At 42.2% G+C, this 23,171-nt stretch overlaps 1 protein-coding gene across 5 annotated transcripts in view; it reads left to right on the forward strand.

The window, feature by feature from the left end:
- Positions 1–23,171, forward strand: part of DIS3L2 (DIS3 like 3'-5' exoribonuclease 2) — a 200,361-nt gene that overhangs the window by 98,922 nt on the left and 78,268 nt on the right. For all 5 annotated transcript variants that reach the window (XM_068953694.1, XM_068953695.1, XM_068953696.1 and 2 more), the window contains 2 exons: positions 1,415–1,494; positions 18,296–18,408. In XM_068953694.1, the coding sequence (XP_068809795.1) occupies positions 1,415–1,494; positions 18,296–18,408 (193 nt within the window). The remainder of the gene's footprint in view (positions 1–1,414; positions 1,495–18,295; positions 18,409–23,171) is intronic.

The raw sequence follows: 23,171 nt of genomic DNA on the forward strand, positions 1-23,171 counted from the left end.
CGAAGGCGTGCTAATTCCATGTGACACTTGCTCCTTTAAAAGTTCGCTGTAATTTCTTCCCTCCCACCTCTCCTACCCCAGGAGTACCTTGGTGGTTTTGCTGTAAGAAAAATAATATGTTTTCTCGTTACCTATCTCCAGAAGACAGTTGCTGAGTCTTTCTGTGGCAAAGAGAAAAGAGGAGAGGAAGCAGTGCCACCTCTGTTCCTTGGTGCTGCCAGTTTATGCTGCTGTGCTTGGCGATCTTTTAAGCGGGGAGGGGTTCCCAAGGTTAAGGTAACATCAAAGTAAACCAGTAACTAGCCCTGGGTTTGTTAGCTCTGACCCCACAATCCACACGCTGCTTGGGTGAACCCTACTGCAGTCCAGGTGGCCGAGCGTGAAGTTACTGTAAGAGCAGCCCAGAGTGAAGGAGAAGGCCCTAAAGCAGGAGTTTAGGGAGTTCAGGCTTTGGGTTTCGCTGATGCCAAGTTGTGCTCTTTTTAAACTTCACTCCTGAAGTCAGATGCTATGTTTTGTCTCGTCTCTGTGGCCTTAGCCCATAGCTGCTGTCCATCTCAATTTGCTCCTGGTGCCCCTGCTGCCCTGCAATGGAACATATACATATATATATATATATATATATATATATGCATATATGTGTAAGCGTTCCAGGGCAGGGACTGCATATTTCGGGTACTGTCTATTATAGTACCTTATGAAAGGTGGTCAGCTTTTCCTGAGCACCAAGAACTTGGTTTGCTAAATCTAATTGACTGAGCTCTTTCTTTGTATAGTTTTCTTAATGTTTCCTGTTGAACCTGGTTTTCCCTTAGGTGTGTAATATGCAACACAGATGATGTAAAACACTGCACACTTGGAGTGTCTTTACTGAGACCAAAGCTCTCACTTTTATCATTCAGCTTGGTTTGTAAATGTTTCACTGCCTCTCTGCTCCATGCTAGCTGTGCTCATGGAGTTAAAGCTGCTATGATATCCGCTTTTGTGCACAGGGGTGCGGGTTATTTGTTTTCAATTTAGTTTTGCAATTAGGAACAATCCTTTTTTTGCTCTAGCTGTAAGGCATCAAGACTTCTTCCTGCTAATTTCTTTAGAGTGAACTTGATAGCTAAATTTTTAGTTTTTGTGGAGGAAAATCAGTAATGAGGTGAAAGCTGTTAAAGGTAAAACAGTTCTACCAAACAGAGAGAGAGAGAGAGAAAAATTTTTTGCTTGTTGCCCAAAACCTTTTTTTAGATTAGATTTAGGTTTTCAGATTAGATTGAAAAATGTTTCAACAGCCTGAGTCTTCTGGAAACATCATTGTTGTTGTCTGGATGTCTCTTGATGATCTTTCTGTTTTGATGTCGTCTTCATGACCGGAAAGATAAATATTTTATTTCTTTTTTTTTTCTTTTTTTTCTTTTTTGGATAGGAGAGAATGTATTTTCACCATTGACCCATCAACTGCCAAAGATCTTGATGATGCTTTGTCCTGTAAACAACTCCCTGACGGTAAGAGATATATTTTGCAAAACATTTCTCAGTGTTTATATTCAGCAGTTGACACATTCGTATATATAATTTGTCATGAAGTATTCTTTACCAAATATGAGTAGAGTAATAAACTAGTTTTTCTCCTGTTCTTTTAACTGCCCTGTTTTGATACCTTAGAGCAGATATCTTCAAGCTGCAGTCTGAAGTAGTTTTGGTGTCAGGAAATACAGAACCAAATTGTTTTGCATAATCAGAGCTGTAATTTGATTTGGGCAGATCTCGGCTGTCTTCTGTCATGATGGGAATTACAGTTGAATATAATATACCACTCTTGCATACTGAAGTCTCGTGAAACTTTGACCCTAAATGCGCAATCCCTGGATAAAAGAACCTATTTTTTTGACTGAATTGCTTCTTGGTGTTTGTTTATGGGACACTGGGAGTTGTCAGATGAGCAGTGTGTGCCTTATAAGTTGTGTTACTCTTTCTCACTGCCTTTTAAGTTTTTTTTGTTCTGCCTTATGTGCACTTTTATTATGCCATAAGCCAGCAGAACAGAAAGTGAAGCTCCAGAAGCCAGATCTTGATGATTCTGACTTAGGGAGCTTCCCTCTTGTAAGCTTGCTTTGCCATCCAAGTTCTACTCATTTAGTTTGATGAGATCCAGTATCAGACTTGATTTAGAAATATTGGATGACTTGATTAGCACATCCACTACTAATGAAGAAGATAAAGTGCCTTTTTTTGTGCGCTTAGCTTTCGTTGTTCTTGTTAATCATCACAGTATGGATGGTATCAAAGGCATGATTCCCTGGGTTTTTTGGTTGATTTAATTCTGTGCAGCATTGCTAATGAGCTGTTGTGTCATTTAGACCCAGCTATAGTGTAATGTTACAGGGCTGTAAAATTGATAAAAAAATGAAAGAAAATTTGAGGCCAATAAAGTTATTTCTAAATATATGGTATGGTAGCAGTTTTGAGGCAAAGCTAAAGAACAGTGGCAATTCTATTCCACAAAAAATTTAAATAGCCTTCTTTGAGAGTTCCTAACCTTAACTCTGTTCTCCCTCTTTCCACTTTTTCTGAATTATCTGTAGATTTATAGCAGCATTGTGTGCCCACAGTCACTTAGAACTAATATGCTTGTATTTTAGAAGCTACACTAAGCCATTTACTGAACGGGTTTATGCTACATACATCTGCATTTTTCTTTTATCTGTGAGCCAAGGAAAATCAGCCCCTTGAAGGCCAGTTTTCATTGCTGGTGAATGTTGCAGGGACCAGATCTTAAATGACGGTAGAAAGAACCACCATGGAAATCTACTTTCTTTTATTTTGAAATCTCTTTATTGTTGATTATTCTGATAAGACCTTGTGGCTCAGAAGGAAGTACAGATAGGAAAACAGGTCTTGATGGTCTTTGATGTGGTTAAGAACAGTTAGTGAGGGAGCAGAGGAGCTGAGTAGAAGCAAGCAGCATAAAAGGTAGGAGAGATACTGCAGGAAACCCCTCTGCATCCTTTGAGCAGACATAACTGCCGTCTGGCCTGCTCAGCGTGGGTTCCCAAGGCGGCGGAGGAAGGAAATCTCAGTGTTGTATCTGTGCTGCAACATTTCTTTAAACATTTGTTTAAACCATGAAATAAATTTGAAGCAAAGATGTTCAGTCTGGTAACTCTAATCATGTGCATCTCCTTAGAGCTACTAAAGTCCTGCAAGGAAATGCTTGCAGGATCTTATTACTCATCTTCACATAAAAAGAGCAACATAAGAGCCATTACTGATGAAGGAATCTTCTCCTCCCAGTGTGCTGCTGTTGCAGAGGCACAGACTTCATCCAGCAATTCACAAACCTTTTCCTGATCTACACATTGTTTTGTGAGCCTCCTGTAAAGGGTAGTTGTTTTACAGGCACTTGGCAGTATTAGTTATATTCTGTTCCCCCTTTCTAAGGTGTCACCTCAGAGAGATAGTTGCAGAACTGGTTGCCCAAAATGTAGTATAACACCAAAGGCTTTATCTACGAGGTACTAGATCCTCAGCCCCAGGGAATGAGCATCAAATAATCTCTTTCTAGTAGGAGAAAGTCACAGAAGTGTGTGTGTGTGTGTGTATTACCTGCTGTGTGTGCTCTTCCCCATAGTCCTTTTTTGCACTCCTGCGGGAAAATTGGCATTTTGAGCTCGTTCATCACCATCTGCCAATTCGTGGAAGGCGCTGGTCTCTGTCTTGCTGTGGAAATTCTCTCCGAATCCCAACACTGGGTAGTTTAGCCCTCAGACCTGTCCTTTGCAGTTGGCAGGAGACATCCAAATCCATCTTGGATCACAACTTCCTAGAATGTTTTCTTGCATGCGTTGCTCACTGTAGATTCGTTACTTCTTGGCTGACAAGAAGGTTATAGCCTCACCTGGGGATTTTCAGTCTGTGGTCCGTGGACTAGTGTAGGACTATGTGGACTGCTATAGGTCTGCCAGATGTGGTTGAGAAAAGTAAGTATGTAAAGACCTCAGCATGTGTGAATATTTTTTTGAACACCTGCACTTTGACTCAAAAATTTTCAGGAATTTATGAATCTAGAAAGGTTCAAAACCAGTGCTGGGACTCCTTTGGGTTCACTTTTTTTGTGTTCACTTACCTTCAAGGCAACTTTTGTTCTCAGTTCTCCTCTGTTAAGGAGAGCCCCTTATGGGCGCCTCAGTCTTGTGCTTACTAGAGCCACTTGATATATTTTAGAGGTACCCTGAGGAGTTCTGGCTTTAAAAGTTGCAGTACTAGCTGCAATTATTTTGATAAATAATTATTTTAGGGGTTAAGAGCTCATCCAGGGCTGGCAAGACTGCATTTCTAATAAGGGCAAAATTGTGCTAAGAGTTAACACGGAATTTATTCCAAACGTAAACCCGGTTACAAGAAATTATTATTTTTTCCATCTTTTTTGCCCATATGTAAAACACTTTTAAAAAAAAAAAAAAAAAGAAGCATGAGCAAACCACATGTCTGGCATCCTCATGATGTCAGGAGATCTCCAAAAATTAACAGTGAATGCAGTACCCAATTCAGAAAAAGTCTATCTCTGACAGTTTGTAGCACCCCTAAGAACTACCGGGGAAAAAAAAAAATCGATTGCCAAAACTCCTGCTATCAGACAGCTAAATGAGTGCATTTCAGAAGATTTTGAAGAAAAATTGTCCCTAAACGTTTGTTGCTAACTTATTCGAGACTGGTGGCAGCTTTCCCTTCAAAGGGTCTTATACAACAGGCAAGGAGAGATAGGGGACCGTTTTCACACTTCTGCTTAGTTTTAAAACTTGGCAGTGTAACCTTTTTCAGTTTCAGCCACTGGATGGAGGGTTTATATACACTGCATACTCGGTAAAAGATGGAAGGGAATTTTTTGCACAAGTAGTCTGCAAAACTTTGCTACTGGGAACTTTCTTCCCTCAAGAGAGTGTCAGTAGGAAAGGAAGCATTGGTTGATTGTGGGAATAGCTGTATTTTTAATGGAGCTCACAGTAAGGTATTGCAGCAATTGGAAACTTTTCAGGGATATATGTTTAAAGTGGGCCAGTCTGGTTTTAAGAGCATTTCGTATTGCAGTCTGCTTTTGATTAAGTGTTGTGCTCCTTGTTATTGTTTAATGATAGCAGTAGGGAGGTAAGTTTGCTGTTCACGTTTGTGTGTGTGTATTTTAAAAAAGATCAACCCCAATAAAGAATAAAAATAGGATTATTTATGTAACAACTTCAGAAATATGAACAAACTGTTCTCCATTTAGATGACTCAGCATGATCTTGGAGTAAAAGATGGATCTGGACTGCAGCTAGTTTCTACAGCATTTGTAGAGTTGTTTCAGGGTAACTTGGAGTTTTAAACAACTTCATTTGAGTAGATACTCTTCCGCGATGTTTTCTGCACATATTCTAAAAGTTACTTCAGGTAGAAGCATGTAACAGAGCAGTTCTCAGTTTCTTCAAATATTGCAGATTTTTCAAGACTAAATGTTTTTCTCCAGATTGCAAAAGTTTAAAGATTTATTTTTATCTCATTGTATATGAGCATGCCATGTGACCTGCATGTCCAAGTGGAACCAGGCAAATTTCATACATTTGCCAAACTTCTGGGAACTATTTGCAAGTATTTGGTACGTTTCCAGTAATATACACAGTTGATGTCGTTGTGTTGTGCTTGAAAGCTACTTGCTAGTAGCACAGAGATCGAATTTGAGAAATGTAAAGGCAGACCTTCTCATCTACTGAAATTTCAGAGTGTGACAGGAAAGGAGTTATCAAAATTACTGGGACGTGTTTCTGAGGGGTAGCCTTTCCTGTGTCCAGATGTTTGATGCTGTTCTCAAAACAGTACTGTGGACCATACAGGCAGCATTTCTGTGCATCTTTTTGTGTGTTGACTGATGACGAGTGTGGCTCCCACGGTTGTTCCTCCACTCTTATATCCCTATGCTATTCCATGAATTCAGTAACTTAAATCTCTAGGAAGAATTGTGATACTGCAGAATAGAAATGTATTGCATGTGCTCGTTGCCTTAGGTTTTTCTCTCAGTGACATTGGCTGTCTGTATTTTGGAGCGGGGGCCTAGATACATTCAGTGAATCTTCCTAGTTTTTAACCTGATGACCTAAGCAAACGGGATTTTTATGGGGTGCCACTCCCAGTTGTTTCCCTTTCCCTTCAAATTCCTTTACCCTGTTGGTGAATTTAAATGAAACACACTCAACAGAAATAAGATAAAAACCGCGTTGTCTTTTTCTAAGCATCATGAAAATGGCTTCTAAACAGAGAGGAGTGGTTCTCGTAATGACCCAAATCCCGAAAGGAGCCGCCTTTGCTCCTTAGCAGACACCAGCAAACCTACAGTGGGCTGCAGTTTTCCGAAACACATTCTGAAGAGAATGACGATTTACATCTCTGTTCAAGGAGCATCTTTCACGCTTGGTAAAACCAACCAACATTTTGTCGAATGATCAAATTATCCCTTGTTGATAATGGGACTGCTTTTCTTAGTCCTCGTGGACGCGTTAATAGACAACCCCTAGTGAGTGAGCTCCAAGGGCTTATGCCTGGAATACGCTTGATGAGCCCCAATAGTCTTACAATGTTCTCTGCCATCTCAGGTGACCACTTACCCTTCTTCTCCTTCTGTCCCTAGTTCTTACAGAGCTTTGCAAAATGAAAATAACTTCTGTGCACTTGCATTGTACTTTTTAAGACATAAATATTCCCTCTTCTATTCAACTTTATCCCTCTAGCTCCTTAAGAAGTGTAGAGTAAAATTTATCTGCTTCAGCAACACTGATACAGGCACTTTCAGCTAATCTCTTTGGTTCCTTTAGCACAGAGTATAGGAAGAGTTTGGCATATGAGTCTTGTTGAATTGAGTTGCCTAAGATAAACACTGAAAAATGGACTAGTGTTGAAGCAAAAGTTACTTTATGAAATTACTATGCTTCCTTCTTTGTAATAGTAAGTGTTTAAGATCAACACATACCAGACACAATTTAGGGAGAAAATGACAGAAACACCACATCAATGCATAAGTCAAATTTAAAATTGCATAAATTGCAATTTACTTAAAAAGATATATTGCAAGAGTCAAATATGGGAAAAATAAAGACAACATACAAGCAGCGTGATTGTGCATAACATTTGGTCAGTTTTTCCGTTGGTATCAGACATAATTAGCTCAGCTCCCCTGTTACCTGCTTATTAGTCTAGTGTGTTTTTGTTCAAGATCTATGTTGTGTCACTAAGAATATGAAAAAGACATACTGCAGTGATTAGAAACAGGTACATTTTTTTCCATCAAGAATTTGTGGTTGCAGATTCTTTGAAATACGCACATACACTCAGGTCTGTGCCAAATCCAGATCACTGCTGTGTAGCGTGCTCCCATGTGATGCTAGGGGAATTGCACCGTGTATGGTACATCTTGCCTCTTGTTTTAAAGTAGCATGGGGTTTTCACGGGAAGCACATTGCTTCCAATTTCCGAGGACACGGCTGAATAGAGTCAGAGGGCTGGATTGCATCACTCTTCCTTTGCCAAACGTTTCTCTTGAAATTAGTGAGACAACTCAATGGTACAGGGCTCCTCTCAGCTTGAATGAAGATAGAGCAGCTTGCCCCAAATGAATGGTGGTGTTGAAAGGAGAAGCTTAACTGCCAGACAAGTGTGATTAAAGTAATGGTAAAGGGTATTGGGAGGAGATAAGAGTTTGGCTTTGGTTGGAGCATTGATTTTTAGAACATAATTTGTTAAAGCATTTCTTGCATATATATTTTAAAGCTATTTATGAAAAGATTGGAAGGCTGGATTTTTTTTTTTTTTTTAGTATAAATGGTCAGAATTTGTTGATAATCTCAATTTGTATTTATTGCAATGGAACTTTGTATCAAGTATAGATACTTGATAAAGATTCCATCCTTATTCTAAAACCTTTACATTTGAAAACAGCTATCAAATTAAGATAATACACAAAGGAAACGGGGAAAGAAGGCATAGGATTAAAACAGTGTGAAGGCTAAACTGTCTATGAAGGACTAGTCTAAGAAGACCATGGCTGTAGTACATGCAAATAGACATGCAAGTACCAGTAGGATTATTCTTAAAAGTGCATTTATTTTCCTGCAATGAGGAGAGATGCTCGGGGCAAAAGTGCCTTTTGGATCATTGGAGTTGATAAATTCAGGACCTGGGACAATTCCACAAAGCATTTATGGATATGGACTTTAAAACAATAGTGTCCAATTGTATACTGACAAAAATAAACAAAAATTAAGTATAGAATTGCCACTAAGGAATTGAGTAACGGGGAGAAGATCCAGAAATTCCTGGACAAACAGACCTAATAGCACTGGCCCTCCGTCCAGGATTTCTGTTCGTTGCAGAGGACCTCAGGGACCAGGAGAGTCCTTAGAGAAGAACCACAAATGGTAGGTGAGGACCAGATAGAGCTAGAGAAAACAGGATTTTTCAGTAAATTAAGCAGATAAGAATCAGATGATGTGTGAGGAAGATGAACTTTATTCCTAGCCATTTGTACCCCCTCTAAATTCCCACACAGATAACTTCAGTCATGTGTACTGTTGCATGCAGACACAAAGGATGTTATTGCTGAAGCATCATTCTTTATTATCAGCTTTCTAAAATGACGGGATCTCTCATAAACTGGTCTATTGTTTTAACTTTAATTTATTGCAGTGCAGGGGTTTAAGAACCTAGCTGAACAGGGAAATTGTCATCTTAGAGCATAAATCACTACAGTATGCAATTGTTAACTATTATGTAGTTACGCAGAAAGTGTAAAACCAGGTGCAGATGGAAATATTTTGGAAATCTTTCCAAAAAGGAATAAAAAGTTGGACAGCTAAAAGTAAAATCTCAGCAGCTGCCTTCTGTTCTTGAAGTTGAAATGTCAAGGCTATTCAGTGGAAGTAACTTGTGTGTATTTGGCCTAGTACTAACTCCCAAGGTCTCTTTGAATGCCTGGGAACGTTCACTCTTGGCCTAGGTTTACTGTGTTCAGCACAGATATGGCAAAAGAGACTGACCTAGCTTTAGAAGGAGGTGGGTTCCTCCCCGCTCCAAACCTTCATTTCAGGAACAGGATGACATCCTACACCCAAAATGATTGTAATTCATCTTGAAAGCTGGTGGGTGCCACTTCCTATCTCTTTTAATTCAAAGACTGCTGATTTCCTGGTAGAGTTAGCCTCCTGAGCAGGACTTGGAATAGTAATGCAAACAATTCATGACGCGAATGCCTGAATTTGTCCATTTAACCTTCATCACATTGGCTGGGAGCCTCACTGTTAAGAGAGCGTTTGAGAGCGCTAATTTCAGTCTCCTTGGGTAATCTCTATCTACGAACAAGGAGTGCTTTCTGAGCTGGGAATTTGAGTTCACAGAAGCACAGTCAACATCTTGGTGACCTGCTTGATAACTTGTCTTAGTGAAGGGCTGAAGATACATCCACCAAGTGCTTGGGAGAGGCTCAGAGTAGCAAAGGTTCATGTTGAGTCTAAGTTGCAAATAGTCATTTAGATGTTCTTCCTCAGATGACCATATAGCAAGCACTTGCATTCAGTGGATAAATCAGATATAATTGAGGTTTTTACCTCCCCTTCATTTTATTCATTGTGCTTGGATTTTGTGAAGAAATCAATACAATTCATAACACCTCTCAGTGGAACTTGCTGTTTTGGCACCTCACAAAATTTGCCAGGCACTTGTACTGGCACGGAAGAAAACAGCTTGCCTTTGAACCACTGCAGTCTAAATAGATGCCAGTATAGAAATTGGGAAAACACCTGGAGCACAGGCGGAAGATGGGACATAGGCATTGCTAGGTAAGAAACCCTTGCGTCTGGTCTCAGTCCACTGTTGCTGGCCAAATGTCAAAGAAATAGCATGATCTTACCTTTCCATCGTTACATCTCCCTCCTCAGTTGTCCCAGGCTCTGGCCTGGCCTGACATTTGCTATTAAGATACTTGTGACTTGCTTTCATCCATATCTCCCTGCTTATTTCTTGCTCAGCAGTGTGAACAAATCTTTGTCATGTACTTATTCTAGTAGATATCATTCTCTGTGTCCTTCAGTTTGCAGTTCAATACTTTATCTTGTACATGCTGTGTAAATTCTGTCCTTTTAAGTACTTGGTGAATTCCTCCTTTGTGAGAGCATCTGACTTAATGGTGCAGTGGTTACATCTGCACAGAAGAGTTCGTTCTCTTCTGAGTTACTACGTCAGGTTTAATGGTAGTTTTCAGGAATGGCATAGGCTGCAGGCGTGTTCTGCATGGCAACGTCTCCTGTCTCAAGCTGATGAAGAAGCAACGTGTGTTTGCTGGCGACCCACAAGACAGGATATTAGTGTTGTGTTGTGTTTCTGTGCGCTGATGTTTTGATATGTTCTGTGAGGTTTGGAGGCCCAACTTATGATTAATCACTGGCTAAGATGCTTCCAGCTTGTGGAAGCTGGAAGCTCGGGGGCCACCACCTTCACTGAAGGATCTACCCAGTGTTCCTGGGGGAGGGTTGACCCTCCTGTTCTCCTGAGAGCCCAGGAGCACCTCATGCCGACCAAGAGCTTTGTCAGAGTGTACGCGTTAGAGCTGGGCAGCGTGGCGGAATGCGTTCCTCACAGGGACTTTAAATGCTAACCTTGGACAAAGTATTTGAAACTGTACTTAACTGACTTGGCTCGTGCTGTTTTGGGTATAAAATTCAGGGGTCTGTAATGTGCTATGTGTAAAGTGCCAGCAGAACTCATGTTAGGGAGGTGTACTGACTTTGTTTTGCAGGACAAAAGGTAGCTTTTAAACTCTATTAACAAGGGGTTTTAGAACACAGAGTGCTTAATTTATTAGCTGCTACAGACAAAAACCATATGCAATTCATATGGAAGACCTGCTCCCAGCATTTAACTTAGTAATAGATAAAGCCTCCTCATAATTCTGAAACTATTTAAAGAATTACTGATAGCTCGTGGAAAACTCTGGAAAATGTTCCACTTAGAAACAGTTCCTCTCCTAGCACATATTTCTGCTTTTCATCTTCACTTGTCCTTCATTCCTGAAGGCACTTAGGGAACACATGATTTCTGTTTTGTACCCTACCTGGAGCCAATCTCAAACTGTTTGTTTTTTTGTTTTTTGTTTTTTTTTTTAATTTTAGTAATTTCCGTAACGTTCAGTTGATACCAGAGATGAAATGACCAAAGGTCAGAGTAGTTAGGAGACCTGTCCGAGTAAAACAGTGCTCTGAAAGTACAAAGCAGGCAGGAGTTATTCTGGATTTTACTTGTTTATGTTCCTCATTGACCTTTTAACTTCAGGAAACAAACAGAAAACCTGTAATGGTTTATTTTTGTGAAGTGCCCTGAGTATTTCCTTGTTCTCTTAAGATCCTTGAAAACATCGCTTTGCAACTTTACTGTTTGTATGGATGGGGTCTCAGATACTTTCAAAAATTGAGGAAGTGCCAAGACTTTCAATATGGGAGAAGCTAACCTTTGAAGATAATTTTTTTTTCTTTGTGCTCTTGTGCTGTTTCTCAGCTCAAGAATTGAGGGCAGTCTCATTCTGCTAACTTTGAGGATTTGGTCCATCTTGCAACTCCTGAATTTGTGCAATTAAGTGAGAAGCTCAACTTTCGTTGTCTTTACGTTCCCACAGCCCAGTTCCTGAAGAAAAGAATGTAAATGTGATCCATAAAGGTGAAAGTGCTAAAAGATGGAAAGGAAGCAGTTTTTTAAGTTGTATTTTAAAAAGCAACCCTTTTGGGTTGCTTTAAAAGCCCAGGCCCAGCCCTTTTTCTGTTTCCAGTCTGATTCACACATTTGGAGCGGCTGGGTTGCCGTGCTCTGTGTGTGGCTGCTCCCTCTCCCTTTTCATGGGAATACGCAGTCCAAGGAGTTGGAGGCCTGACATTGGCTGTGTCTCCAGGTGCTACAACCCCAGAACAAAATGACTAAGCAGAGTTCAAAGAAGAGCTCAAATGTCTTGAAACCTTGGCTAAGGCTGTTCCTGATGGTTTCAGAGTCTCTCTGGGCCTGGTGAGCAAAGGGAACCAGTTCTGTGGCACACTTCTTATGCAAACCTTTGAGCAGAGAGGCTTGGATGGTGGCATTTTCTGCAGACCAGGCTGGCAGCGAAGCCTAGAAGTACATAGGATCTTGTGGATCTTTACCCTTGAGAAGGACTTATTTGTTTGGACAAACAGTGTTTTCCCTTTTCAAGTTGTTGCAACGTTTAATGAAGTTGTGTTTAGGCTCGCTTCTGGAGAGCCTGAGCCCATCTCTGCCACCGTTCAGATCCACAAGTCCAAGAAGCGAAGGAACCGTGGCTCTGTTGGAAGAGCCGCTGATCCTTCTGCTGGGGACTTGTCCTGCTCTCCGGACAATACAGAGGTCTGGTACCTTTGCTGGAATCTTATCTTAAAGTTATGTCAGTGAAGAGGCCTTCTGAGAAAGAAGAAAGCTCTTTGTTGTTTAAAGAAAAGGAAAAGGCGTAATTAGTGCCATTTCAGTTGGCTAAAGGAGCATCGTGGTAATTTTAAAACTTCAGTGTCTTGGTAAAGAAGTAAATGGATTCATGCTCAGTTGCTCTGTGCTTTCAGCAAGCAAAATGGCCCCAGGGCACACAAGTAAAATTTAAGCGCTTTCCTTGTTATTTTAAAATAAGTTAAATTAAACGCATTGTCTGACTTTTCTGAACAATAGCTTGGCTTCCTGTGGTGGAAAAGTAACCTCAGCTGAGAATTAAAGCCACCCACCTTTTGTCTTCAGGCTTCAGAGCAGACACATAACTTACTCTTTCCATGGTTCTGCTTTTATTTTTGTCTTTTTTCCCTCCTCTCCCCCCTTCCCTCTCCCTCTTTTTTCCCTCCTCTCCCCCCTTCCCTCTCCCTCTTTTTTCCCTCCTCTCCCCCCTTCCCTCTCCCTCTTTTTTCCCTCCTCTCCCCCCTTCCCTCTCCCTCTTTTTTCCCTCCTCTCCCCCCTTCCCTCTCCCTCTTTTTTCCCTCCTCTCCCCCCTTCCCTCTCCCTCTTTTTTCCCTCCTCTCCCCCCTTCCCTCTCCCTCTTTTTTCCCTCCTCTCCCCCCTTCCCTCTCCCTCTTTTTTCCCTCCTCTCCCCCCTTCCCTCTCCCTCTTTTTTCCCTCCTCTCCCAAGAGGGACACTTCTACAACACCTGCAACTTGGATGTGTTGGCCTAGCCCCTGTACCCAAACCAAAGAGAAGGAGGTGTTTGTATGAGCTCTAGACAGGTTCTTCATTTAAAGGCGTGTGCTAAAGAGCTGTGATCTGTAGCTGCTTCAAGCAGCTTCCCCATGTCTCAGTGCCATTTTCTGCCTCTGTGCAACTTGTAAGATTTGTATTGTTTTGCTACTTGTGTCCAGCCCTCTCTCTGCCTGCAGCCCCTCCGTCCGTCCCCTCTCCAGCAGAGGCTCTCCCTTGTGCGCTTGTTTGCGCAGGATCACGCGCAAGGGGGACCTCAGCCCTGACGGGGGGCCACGCTGTACTGTGGCTCCACTAATAGCCACAACATGTGCATGTAGGTTAAAGGCTTATTTGTGTCTGTTTGTAAAAGGATGAAAAACTTGTATAAGGTGCTAAATACCGCTTTGGGGATAAGCGAGCATCAGTGTGGTACCTCCAGGGCAGGGGAACGGGCAAGAGCTGTAATTATTTGCTGCAAGAGCTGGGCTAGTCAGGGAACTGCTGACTACCTCTAATTGCCGGCAGCAACTAGGTAGTTGGCTGGTTTTTGGCTAGAGCAAATACTCTACAATCTCCTTTGAACTCTTCAGTATCTCTCTAATTAAGGGGTGGCTGACAGTTTGAGAAATACTGGTTAATATAAAGAACTTGGCGTTATATTTTAAGTTGACTTTCGACTGTACTAGTGTTTGTTTCCTCTCTTGAGGACAGTGATGCTTGGAGGTGAGGTAGAAATAAAGGGGAGTATGAGTGCTAGAGAGTTGCCTTCTGTTTTATCCTTGAAATTTGTTTGTTTGTTTTAAGTTGCATGACCCTAAAATTTGCATATGCCAAGGTATGAAGTGAACTGGCTTGGTCTTTCTCTCTGAATTTGTGCTAGAACAGATTAGAGTTGCAGAAGAGAGAAGCAGGATTTACTGATTTTTTTTTTTTTTTTTTTCTCCTGCATGCTGTTCAGATATATTCAGCTCAACTTTCTGATTCCTGGGGCAAACATTTGATACAACTTGCTGTGTTGGCAGTTTTTATAGAGTAATTACAGACTGAAAGGGCCTTTTCCTTCTCTTCTAGACCTTTCTTGCTAATCCTTTTTTGTTTTTAATTTTTCTCTGTAAAGAAGGAAAAAAGCACTTTGAACTATTTTGTTGTAGAGGATGAGATCACCAGTGGAAATAGTGGAAAAACCAAACAGCATGCTCTTTGTTCTTCTGTAAGGTGCCGCACTTGAACCGTTTTCCTTTATTTTAGCATCGTATCAGTGCTAGGCATGCAAGGTGTTGGAGTGCGTTCAAACAAATCAGATCCTCAGATCAAGGAGCTGAACCTTCTGAAAAAACTGCTGTGTGCCTCATGCAGCATCACACTGGGGGAGGCCTGCTGTTAGTAGCTCTAATATTTGGTAGACTCCACAATGAGTCCCAGGCTCTGGAAACTCGGAGAACATACAGGCTATTCTGTGCTTCCGTTTTGGTTACAGACTTGATGGCGAACAAAGTGGAAATTATCCCTCTGTATGCTGTAGCGCTGCAGGGATATCAGGCAGAACGGGACTACTTGCCATATGGTAGCCGCAAATCTCGTCCCTCTTGCAGAGAGCGTTAGCCCCAGAGAAGCTTGACTGGCTGCATGCCCAGCCATTTCGCTGTTTCTAACTTGGAGAGCTTCTCTTTGCTAAGGGCCTTTGTTATTGGGTTTTGCAATGCCGTAGTGTAACTTTGAATAAGACTCCGCTCCTCCATATGACATCTGTGGCCTGGCCTCTGTATTTGCAGGGAGAGGATAATAGGGTACAGCCAGCTGATAAAGCAGCATTTCTTGGTTCCAAACTGTGTTCCCTGTTGCTAAAATACCTCCTGCATAGCAGCTTTGCAGTGGCAGGGTTAGAATGGGATGACAGTTGCATCCACTTTCAGAAGAAATCATTTTGAATGAAGCAAATCTCAGTGGTCCTGAATGCAAGGCGCCATCCGAGTGCCTTCAGCATTTTTATTGTAATAGATGCTTGCGTCAGCTCTTGCTTAAATATCAGCTTTATAAGGCGTCTGACTTAATCCCCTATATGTTCTTATGTGGATATCATTTTTTTTAATATCCTTAAACTGGTAGTTTATATATACGTTTAAGGGATACTGAGCAGCTTTAGCTTTCTTGTATGTAGGAGAACGTTAAATTTGGGGTGAAGCAAAGCTGTGGTTTGTAAAGCAATCTTTTCTGTGAGAGACTTAGGGTCTATCAAGATGGAGCAACATGCCAAGACTTGAAGCCTCAACTTGCTGGAAAGGTTGATTTCTTCAGCAAAATGAAGGTGGAGTTAGGCCTCGTGTAGCGGATTGTGGTGTGTGGTCCATGTGGTGTCCACCCTTTTCCCCAAGCTCTGCTCTCTGCAGCAAGACTTTTTTCAAATGAGTGCTGGTTTTACTCTCTTTTCAGACTGTGTTTCTTCTTGCTTTGGGAAATAACATGAGACTTACAATGTGAAAAGTTCCTTTTGTGACTTTGTCATTAAAATTAATGAGACTAGAAAAACTGTTCATGAACCTGAAAGAGAATCGTGGTGAATAGTATTTCTCTATCCACAAAGCTCTTTCATTTTAATTAGCAAATAAAGCAGGAGAGAGCAGTAGGCAGGTATTTCTGTGCAGGATTAGCATGCTGTTTTGTCTAGCACATTCAAAAGTAATGATTTGAGAGAATTCAGATTGGTTGATCACTGTGCTGTATCTTCAGGGTTTTGGTGGGGGGGATGAGGGAGATAGGGTGATTCATACTTGAACAGGACAAGCCCAAGAGCTGCCAGTTTGCATTATGTCAATGTATGTAACAAAATATTTAGATAGAATTTCCATTAAAAGTTCAAAAGCAAGGGGTTCATGCTGACCCTGGCTTTTAGAACCTCTGGTGGGAAACCTGAGTGAAATTTAATTCCGCTCAGTGTGTTTTCGTTGGCTAACTTCATGTTTCATTATCTCATGCAATGAGATCTTTCTTGGTTTGTCGATTTTCTACCGAGGACAAAAAGTTCATGTATGTAGCAGTGCACATATTGAATTAAAGCACGATTAAAGGCATGATGTAATGACCCCCTCTCCTTTTCCTTTAGTCAATATTTGCCTGCAAGGTCAATACATTACAATATTGACTTCAAAGTATTTGGTATTTTTTTTACCTTCTGAGTGTGTTGGCTTCAAGCGCGTGTAATATTAAACCTATTGGTTGAACTGTTGGTCTAAGACTTACTGTCTAAGTAGTTTCAGGGCTTGGATGCCTAATCCATGTAGAGCAGCTTTCAAGGCATCTGATAATATCACAACACAGCTGTAGGCAGCTTTCTGAGGTGAACCATTTAATCCATGGCCTTTTCTCCGAGCTCTCTAATGAGTGGTGGAATTTGTCCCTTGGTGTGCAATGGGATTATTGCACTCTCGCCCTGCTGCCATGATATTTACTCTCTGCAGGACCCTTCAGTAGAATATAGCTTATGTGGGCAGATCTAAACCCCACTGCTCCTGTCTTTCATGTGCTTTTCAGCTGCCTCTACATCTCTGCTCAACGCAGTGTAGAAAAGCAGCACAAAAGTAAGGTAATACTTCACATACTGTAAGTGCTGTGCAAACATGGCTTAATAAAACTGGCTGGATGAGTTGTTACAAATTCGGCCTGTCACACGCTGCGTGTTGTTGCTCACTTATCTGACCTTCCAGCTAGCTGGTGGCATAGTAAGCTGGGTGGCTCTCCTAACAGAAGCTTGAACCTTCTCATGCTTCCTCTTTGTCTGTATAACAGACAAACAGAATGAAACAGAGAGTTTCATTCTCACTGTGCTGAAATTCAGCGGTATCAGAAGGGCACCCAGGCAGGTATACTGCATAATGACTGTAGCTGTTACCATTTTAGCCATCAAAAACATGAGACGCTAGAGAACGGCTTTAATACTATTCTTTACCAGAAGGTGTGTAAACAAATGGGATTATCACCAGTATGGTATCTTATTACAATGTCCTAAAAAAAAATTAGAGGAAAGAAAAGATATTTGTAGATACCAAGAAGTTAGTGAAATCCTGTAAAGAACCAAACGGTATAATTAGGAACCCACTGCACTTAGAAATATTCTACAAATAAGCGCTTCAAACGTAGCCTAGTCCTTCCAGAGCAAACAAAGGTCAACAGGGTTTTTTGAGAATTAGCAAGCCAAAATTTCTTGGACAAACGTTCTAATTACTTCCAAAGCTGAGGATGGTCATTACTTCCAAATTCATATTATTGCCAAAACCTCATGGTAAACCTCAGTAGTACTCTTTTCTCTAGCCTAACTTTTCAATCAAGATACTTCTAGCCCAGACTCTTCCTTAATCTGAGGATAAAGCAGGATAATGGTGAGAATATTCAGCTTGTGGAAAGCTGTGCTTCCAGACAGCCCAATGCTAAGTCATTTAAGACTTCCCAGGTCACCAGCAGCGATTTGTTCTTGACCTGGAGCGGAATGGAAACAAGTGCAGCTTTGAGGACCCCAAAGCCTGTGTGACCTGCCGCTTCATACATGGGAAATGGTGTCCTGCGTTGCCTGGATGAGATAAGTTGTAGTCACGGTGGCTGTGAATCTGGTAGGGCCCTGAGAGGCCAAAGTTCCCATCTCAGATGGGAAGAGGTGGTCAAAGGTATCAATTTTGTGCGGTCTAGGCATAGGGTAAATGGGTGATGGTAGCGTTTGGCAGGGGGGTGGGAAAGGGCGGTCAGAATTAAATATGCCAGCAACTGCATGGAATAAATCAAAGGAATCTCTGCATAGATGCATAAAGACCTACCAGAAAGGGAAAAGATTTGTGAAAATTGCATGTTGTCGCTTTCTTTCCTTTTCCTTGCTGTCTCGCTGTCCCTGGCTCTGGGATAGCTCACAGACCTCATCACAGATAGTTGCTCCACCAGAAGTGACCCAGTAGAAAATGCGAAGATTGTAAAATTGTTGATTGTTCTCTTTTTCTTTGGAAACTGACTTCTAGATGCACTTATTTCCTTCTTCCCCAGCCCCCTAGACTCTTTCGTTTGCATCTGCAGTCTACTGACTTCCTTGTGCGATTTCAGGGAACTTTGAAGTGGGCGTTCACATTGCGGATGTGAGCTACTTTGTCAAGGAAGAAACAGCACTGGATAAAATGGCCAGCGAAAGGGCGACTAGTGTCTATCTAGTGCAAAAGGTAAGCATCTCTTTTTTTGTTCTTCTGAGGCCAATGTCTCCCTTTTACCATGAATTCATTACAAAGGATCGTTATCAGATGCCATCAATCAAAATTTAGCCATCGGTGCGGCAAACCTACAACATGAGCAAATTGATGCAGGCAAACGCTGCAGCTAGCAAAGTTGTGCACCACCGCGGAACTCCTGCGTACAACACTGTGGGAAGCAGCAGTTCACAGCAGCTCGTGACCCTGCACCTTGGGTATGCCAGGGCTTGATAGCTCAGGAGCAGGGCCGTGTGAACAGGACTCTGCTGATCTGGAGCTGGTTCAGGTCCCAAAGCCATATAGCTATGTTGGCACCTGCTGAGCTTGAGACAAGCCTGATGCTGTCTGCTTTGCTGTTGTAGGCTTGGAGTTTGCAGATGTGGTGGTGGAGAGTTTGTTTTGTCTTCAGTGCAGTAATACTGTGCTAATCACTCCCAGAAGTGGACGCGTAGCAGAGTATAGTGTAAACCCCCCAATGCTAGCTTCTTGAGGCACGACAGTATTTCACAGACTTATACCTGAGTATTCCAGATGCTGGAGAAATGATGCTCTTTCATCATGCAGTTAAAAGGTACTTAAAATTGTACAGACTTCAGCGTAACAGAAACAGATGTTGCACTCTGGAAGTTCAAAGACAACTTCTAAGCTTTGAAAGTGAACAAGTTGAGGTTTAATGTTATTGGAAAACTGGCAAAAGGTAAGGAAACATCCAGGTTTCATCTATGTGTGTGTGTGGTGGTGGGTTTTTTTTTTTTTTTTTTTTTAAAGTTAAGTATACAGGAACACTTCCCCACTCATCAGGTGACAGAGGCACTGTGCATGAAGGGAAGGCAGAAAGCTTGGCTGTCGGATTCCTGTGTAAGCTTTAAGCATCAGCTGCGTGAGGAGGAATATTGAGACAGTCTCACAGGAACAGATGATTCTGTCTATCCTCCCCACCCCATTCTGTCAGGCTATAGAAGATGTTGTTTCCACTGCCCTTCCCCAGATGACAGGGCATCCTTGGTATAATAAATAAACATATCCTACTTGCTACTTAGGATCAGGGGTGATTTTTACCCTCCCTTCCTGGATGTTCCCAGGGTTGCTATCCAGGGAGGGTCTTGTAAGGATGCATGCTCCAGTAGCTTCCTGTGTCCTCTCCACTCTTTCCAGTAACCCCAGGGAATTTAAGTGATTTATTTTACACTGTTGAAATCAAAGTAATGGTCTGATATCAGGCTGTTATCCTTTAGTAGCTGTTCCGTAACTTTCCATGGGATCTGTTTGGGTAGAATGAGCAAGGCACAGCTGCAGGAGGTCTCAGTGAATCGGTGGGCTTTTGCATGTGTGTACACATAGGTCACATGGGGTAGCCATGATGGCAATGCCGAGGTGCCCATTGGTCGCAGTGGGACCAGCAGCACACTGGTGCTGTGGTGTCAGACTGAGGAGTGGCCTCTTTGGAAAACAGCAGTTCCCAGTGACTTACTGTTCTCTGGGAGTCGGAAGCAATGCATATCTCATGGAAACAGCAGTTCTGGCACTAGTGGCTTCCCAATCCTACAGTCTCTCCAGCGATAAGCCCTTGGCTTCTGCAGTGCTCTGCTTCCATCTCTGATCGATGACTCAACAGCTGTAGCTCACTGCAAGAGATGTGGGCTGGCTCAGGGGGGAATGTCACTGCAGGGCAACAAAGCTGGAAGATGTGGCAGTATTTCCATGTTACAATATTATGGTTTGCAGGCATGTAGTTTTTCTAAAGGGGAAAGAAGATTTTTCTGTAGAAAGGAGACTCTCTTTTTCATGGAAATTTGATTGAATTCAAAAGCTAATTGAATTTTCTTTCAAAAGTGCTTTTTCTTTCCCCAGCACTACCAGTCAGCTGTCATGTTTGATGCCAACATAACTTATCTGTTGCCTCTTCATACCCATAATCTTCAATTGCTCTTCAACTGGTTTTGGCCAAGCAGTCGGGATAAGTATTTTTCGTACCCTTTTGCCCTGCAGATTATATATTTTAAGAGTGCAAACCAGCTTAGGTAATGAAAACACAGTGTTGGTCAGTGTTTAAATTGCAAGAGATGAAAAAGAGAGAGGGGATGGGCAAAGGCAAGCAGCCAGGTTCTCTGAAACAAGTTGGTAGTGTGACTCTTGTAGAAAATATGCTTTGCTTTGATGGAATTGTTTCCTAAGACAGCTGTGATTCTGCTAAGGGTTAGCACCAATGCTAATCCTCCCAGAGAAGTTAAATAAAGCCACACATTTAATTTTCCTGCACCAACTATCCAGAAGGGGAGTTATTGTGTAATGGCTAGATGTCTATTTAATAAAAGTCAAAAGTTTTAGAAATAAGAGTGTATCAGGTTTTAAGAAGCAAGAAAACCTAAACAGTTTCCTCTTTTTTGGCACATCTTCTAGTGTTATTTTAGGTGTGAAGCAGCTCAAGTGAGAGGTCAGCCATAAATCCCTATAATATTTTATTGGTACTATTTTATACTAGAGATCAAAGATTGGAATTGTAAGCCTATCTTCGCATTGAGTCCAAGGACTTTGAGACATTCACTTTTGACACCAGCAGGTTGTCAGGGTGTTGATATTTTGATAATCTCAGGCTGAGTAACAAAGAGTTGCTCGAAATCTGAATTCATGGAAGTGTTGATACAACTCTTAAGCAGAAATCTTGGCTCATAAACAAATTGCCTATTTCCTTTGAGTGTCTTTTAGTGTATAAGCAAGAGGCTTGCTGAGCCCACGCCATTGTTAGACCGCAACGTCCTCCTCCCAGCTCTGGGGAGAGCGGCCGATGGAAACTCTCAGACAGTTAATACGATCCCTCCCCAGCAGATCGGCGGTGGGAGAAGGGGTCACCTCTGGAAGTCAGCAGTGCTCGTAGCCAACCTGGCCCGAGGCTGCGCAGGCAGCCAGAGCAGGGAGCCAGCAGAGTGGGATTGTTTGATGGGAACAGAACTGTCCATGTGACTTTGAAAGCGCCAGGGGTTGTTCTTAACTGGAGTTTGTTCCCTTTTCCTTTTGTCTTGTTGACGGATTTTTCCCCCTCTGTTCCTTGAAAAGCTGCTACAGCAAGTCCATTGATTACGGAGCTGCCCTGGCTAGCCTGCTCTGAACTTGGCCAGTGAGTCACTCATGGCTACAGCAGATGTTTCTGATTTTAAAGGGAATGGGGAGTTTTATCATCCCGGCATGTGTATGCTCCCTCCCACTGCCCAGCTCCGTAGGAATGCATCCTAGGCTGGAAACTAGCACTTGGATTCTGGAAGCAGTTTATTAGCCTAAGAGGCAAAACAAAACAACGGGCTGTCACATGCAGGGGGTTAGATATTCCTGCAGCCAAAGCGAATCCACCATGCAAAGGAGCCAGCTGTTAAATAGTGTGGCAAGCCATGTTAACAGGCCCATGTGTTTTATAACAACAGTTCATAGGAATCAGCCCCCCTCGCCCTGGCGGTGCTTGCTTTTACTTTGGTGTCCCCTTGCTGCCCTGCTCTTTGGTGTGATGGAGCGCGTGGCTGCCTGCAAAGAAAGCAGGTAACATGGAAGGGGAGTTGTCTGTCAGTGCTGCAGCACTAAATCCCGAGCCACATATAGTAGCACTGGGACTAAGGAGATTTCACATGTATCTCTTGGAAATACAGAGAGGGAAATCCTCTGTCTGGAATTTGATTTGAAATGCAGGTCCGCAGCAGAGAGCGTTGTGGATATCAGCTGTTCACTCTTTTTTTTTTTTTTTTTAAAAAGAAGCCCTTTCCACTATCGCTTGGGCCCTGCTAGAGGACGCTTGCCGGGAGAGAGGATGTCTTTTATTAGTCTGATTGAAAGAGAGAGAGAAAACCAGCCAGGCTCTCACCACACAAGCCTGCCTTGAGGTCTGGTTCCTATAGTACACTCATTAGGAAGGGTTTCCTGGGGGTTGTAGGTACCTTTCTTTTTTTCGTTTCAAAAGGTTTTTTCCCCAGCCCTGCTGGATCTCTCCAACTGCGTTTTTAGATTCAACTTCATTTACGTGCCTTCTGTTTCCAGCTTTATGATCCCTATGTAAGCACAGGTGACTCTTTCCTGCTACGGGTAAAGTCAAGGTGCATGATGTGATCCCCACCATAGGCACATGTTAAACTATTTGCCAAGGCAACCACGTCACGTTGGAGATAGTATTCTTCGGTGGCATTTCAGCCAGCTGGATTTCTGTATGCTGTGTTGGTCCACAGGGCAGCTGGCAGACACTGCTATCACTTGGCAGACAGTCACTCTAAGGGCAAAGCATTTAAAAGATGCGAGGCAGCCTCTGGCTTTTTTGAGACGATACTTTGCAGCCCTGATGTTTTGCAAATCTTCTATGAGCATTAAAGATGTACTTAGGGAAATCTCCTCTCATCTCCTTCAGAAAGAGATGATGATAATCCTATTGCAGAAGTTCTTTCTGGGCAGCCCCTGGGACAACTCTTAAAACATCCCGCTCCTAAATTTGACATGTTTGTGACATCTTTGTATGTTAAATGCTGTGCTTGCAACTATTAGTAATCCTTTCAGCCTGTGACCATATCATGCTAATGGTCACACTGTAAGAGGAAATGTGCATTTATGACTTTGAAACCTCTGTGCTTCGTAACAGTTGTTTTTTTCTCCATATTAAAGCAGATGGAGGCAGTTAGCCAGGACTGTCATGATGTTGAAAACAGGTCTCTTCTCTTAATTCAGTAAGGTTGATAAAACTGAAATACCTTCTATGTAAGGTCACA

Source organism: Struthio camelus, chromosome 9 (genome assembly GCF_040807025.1).
Source record: "Struthio camelus isolate bStrCam1 chromosome 9, bStrCam1.hap1, whole genome shotgun sequence".
In the NCBI taxonomy this organism is placed as follows: domain Eukaryota; kingdom Metazoa; phylum Chordata; class Aves; order Struthioniformes; family Struthionidae; genus Struthio; species Struthio camelus.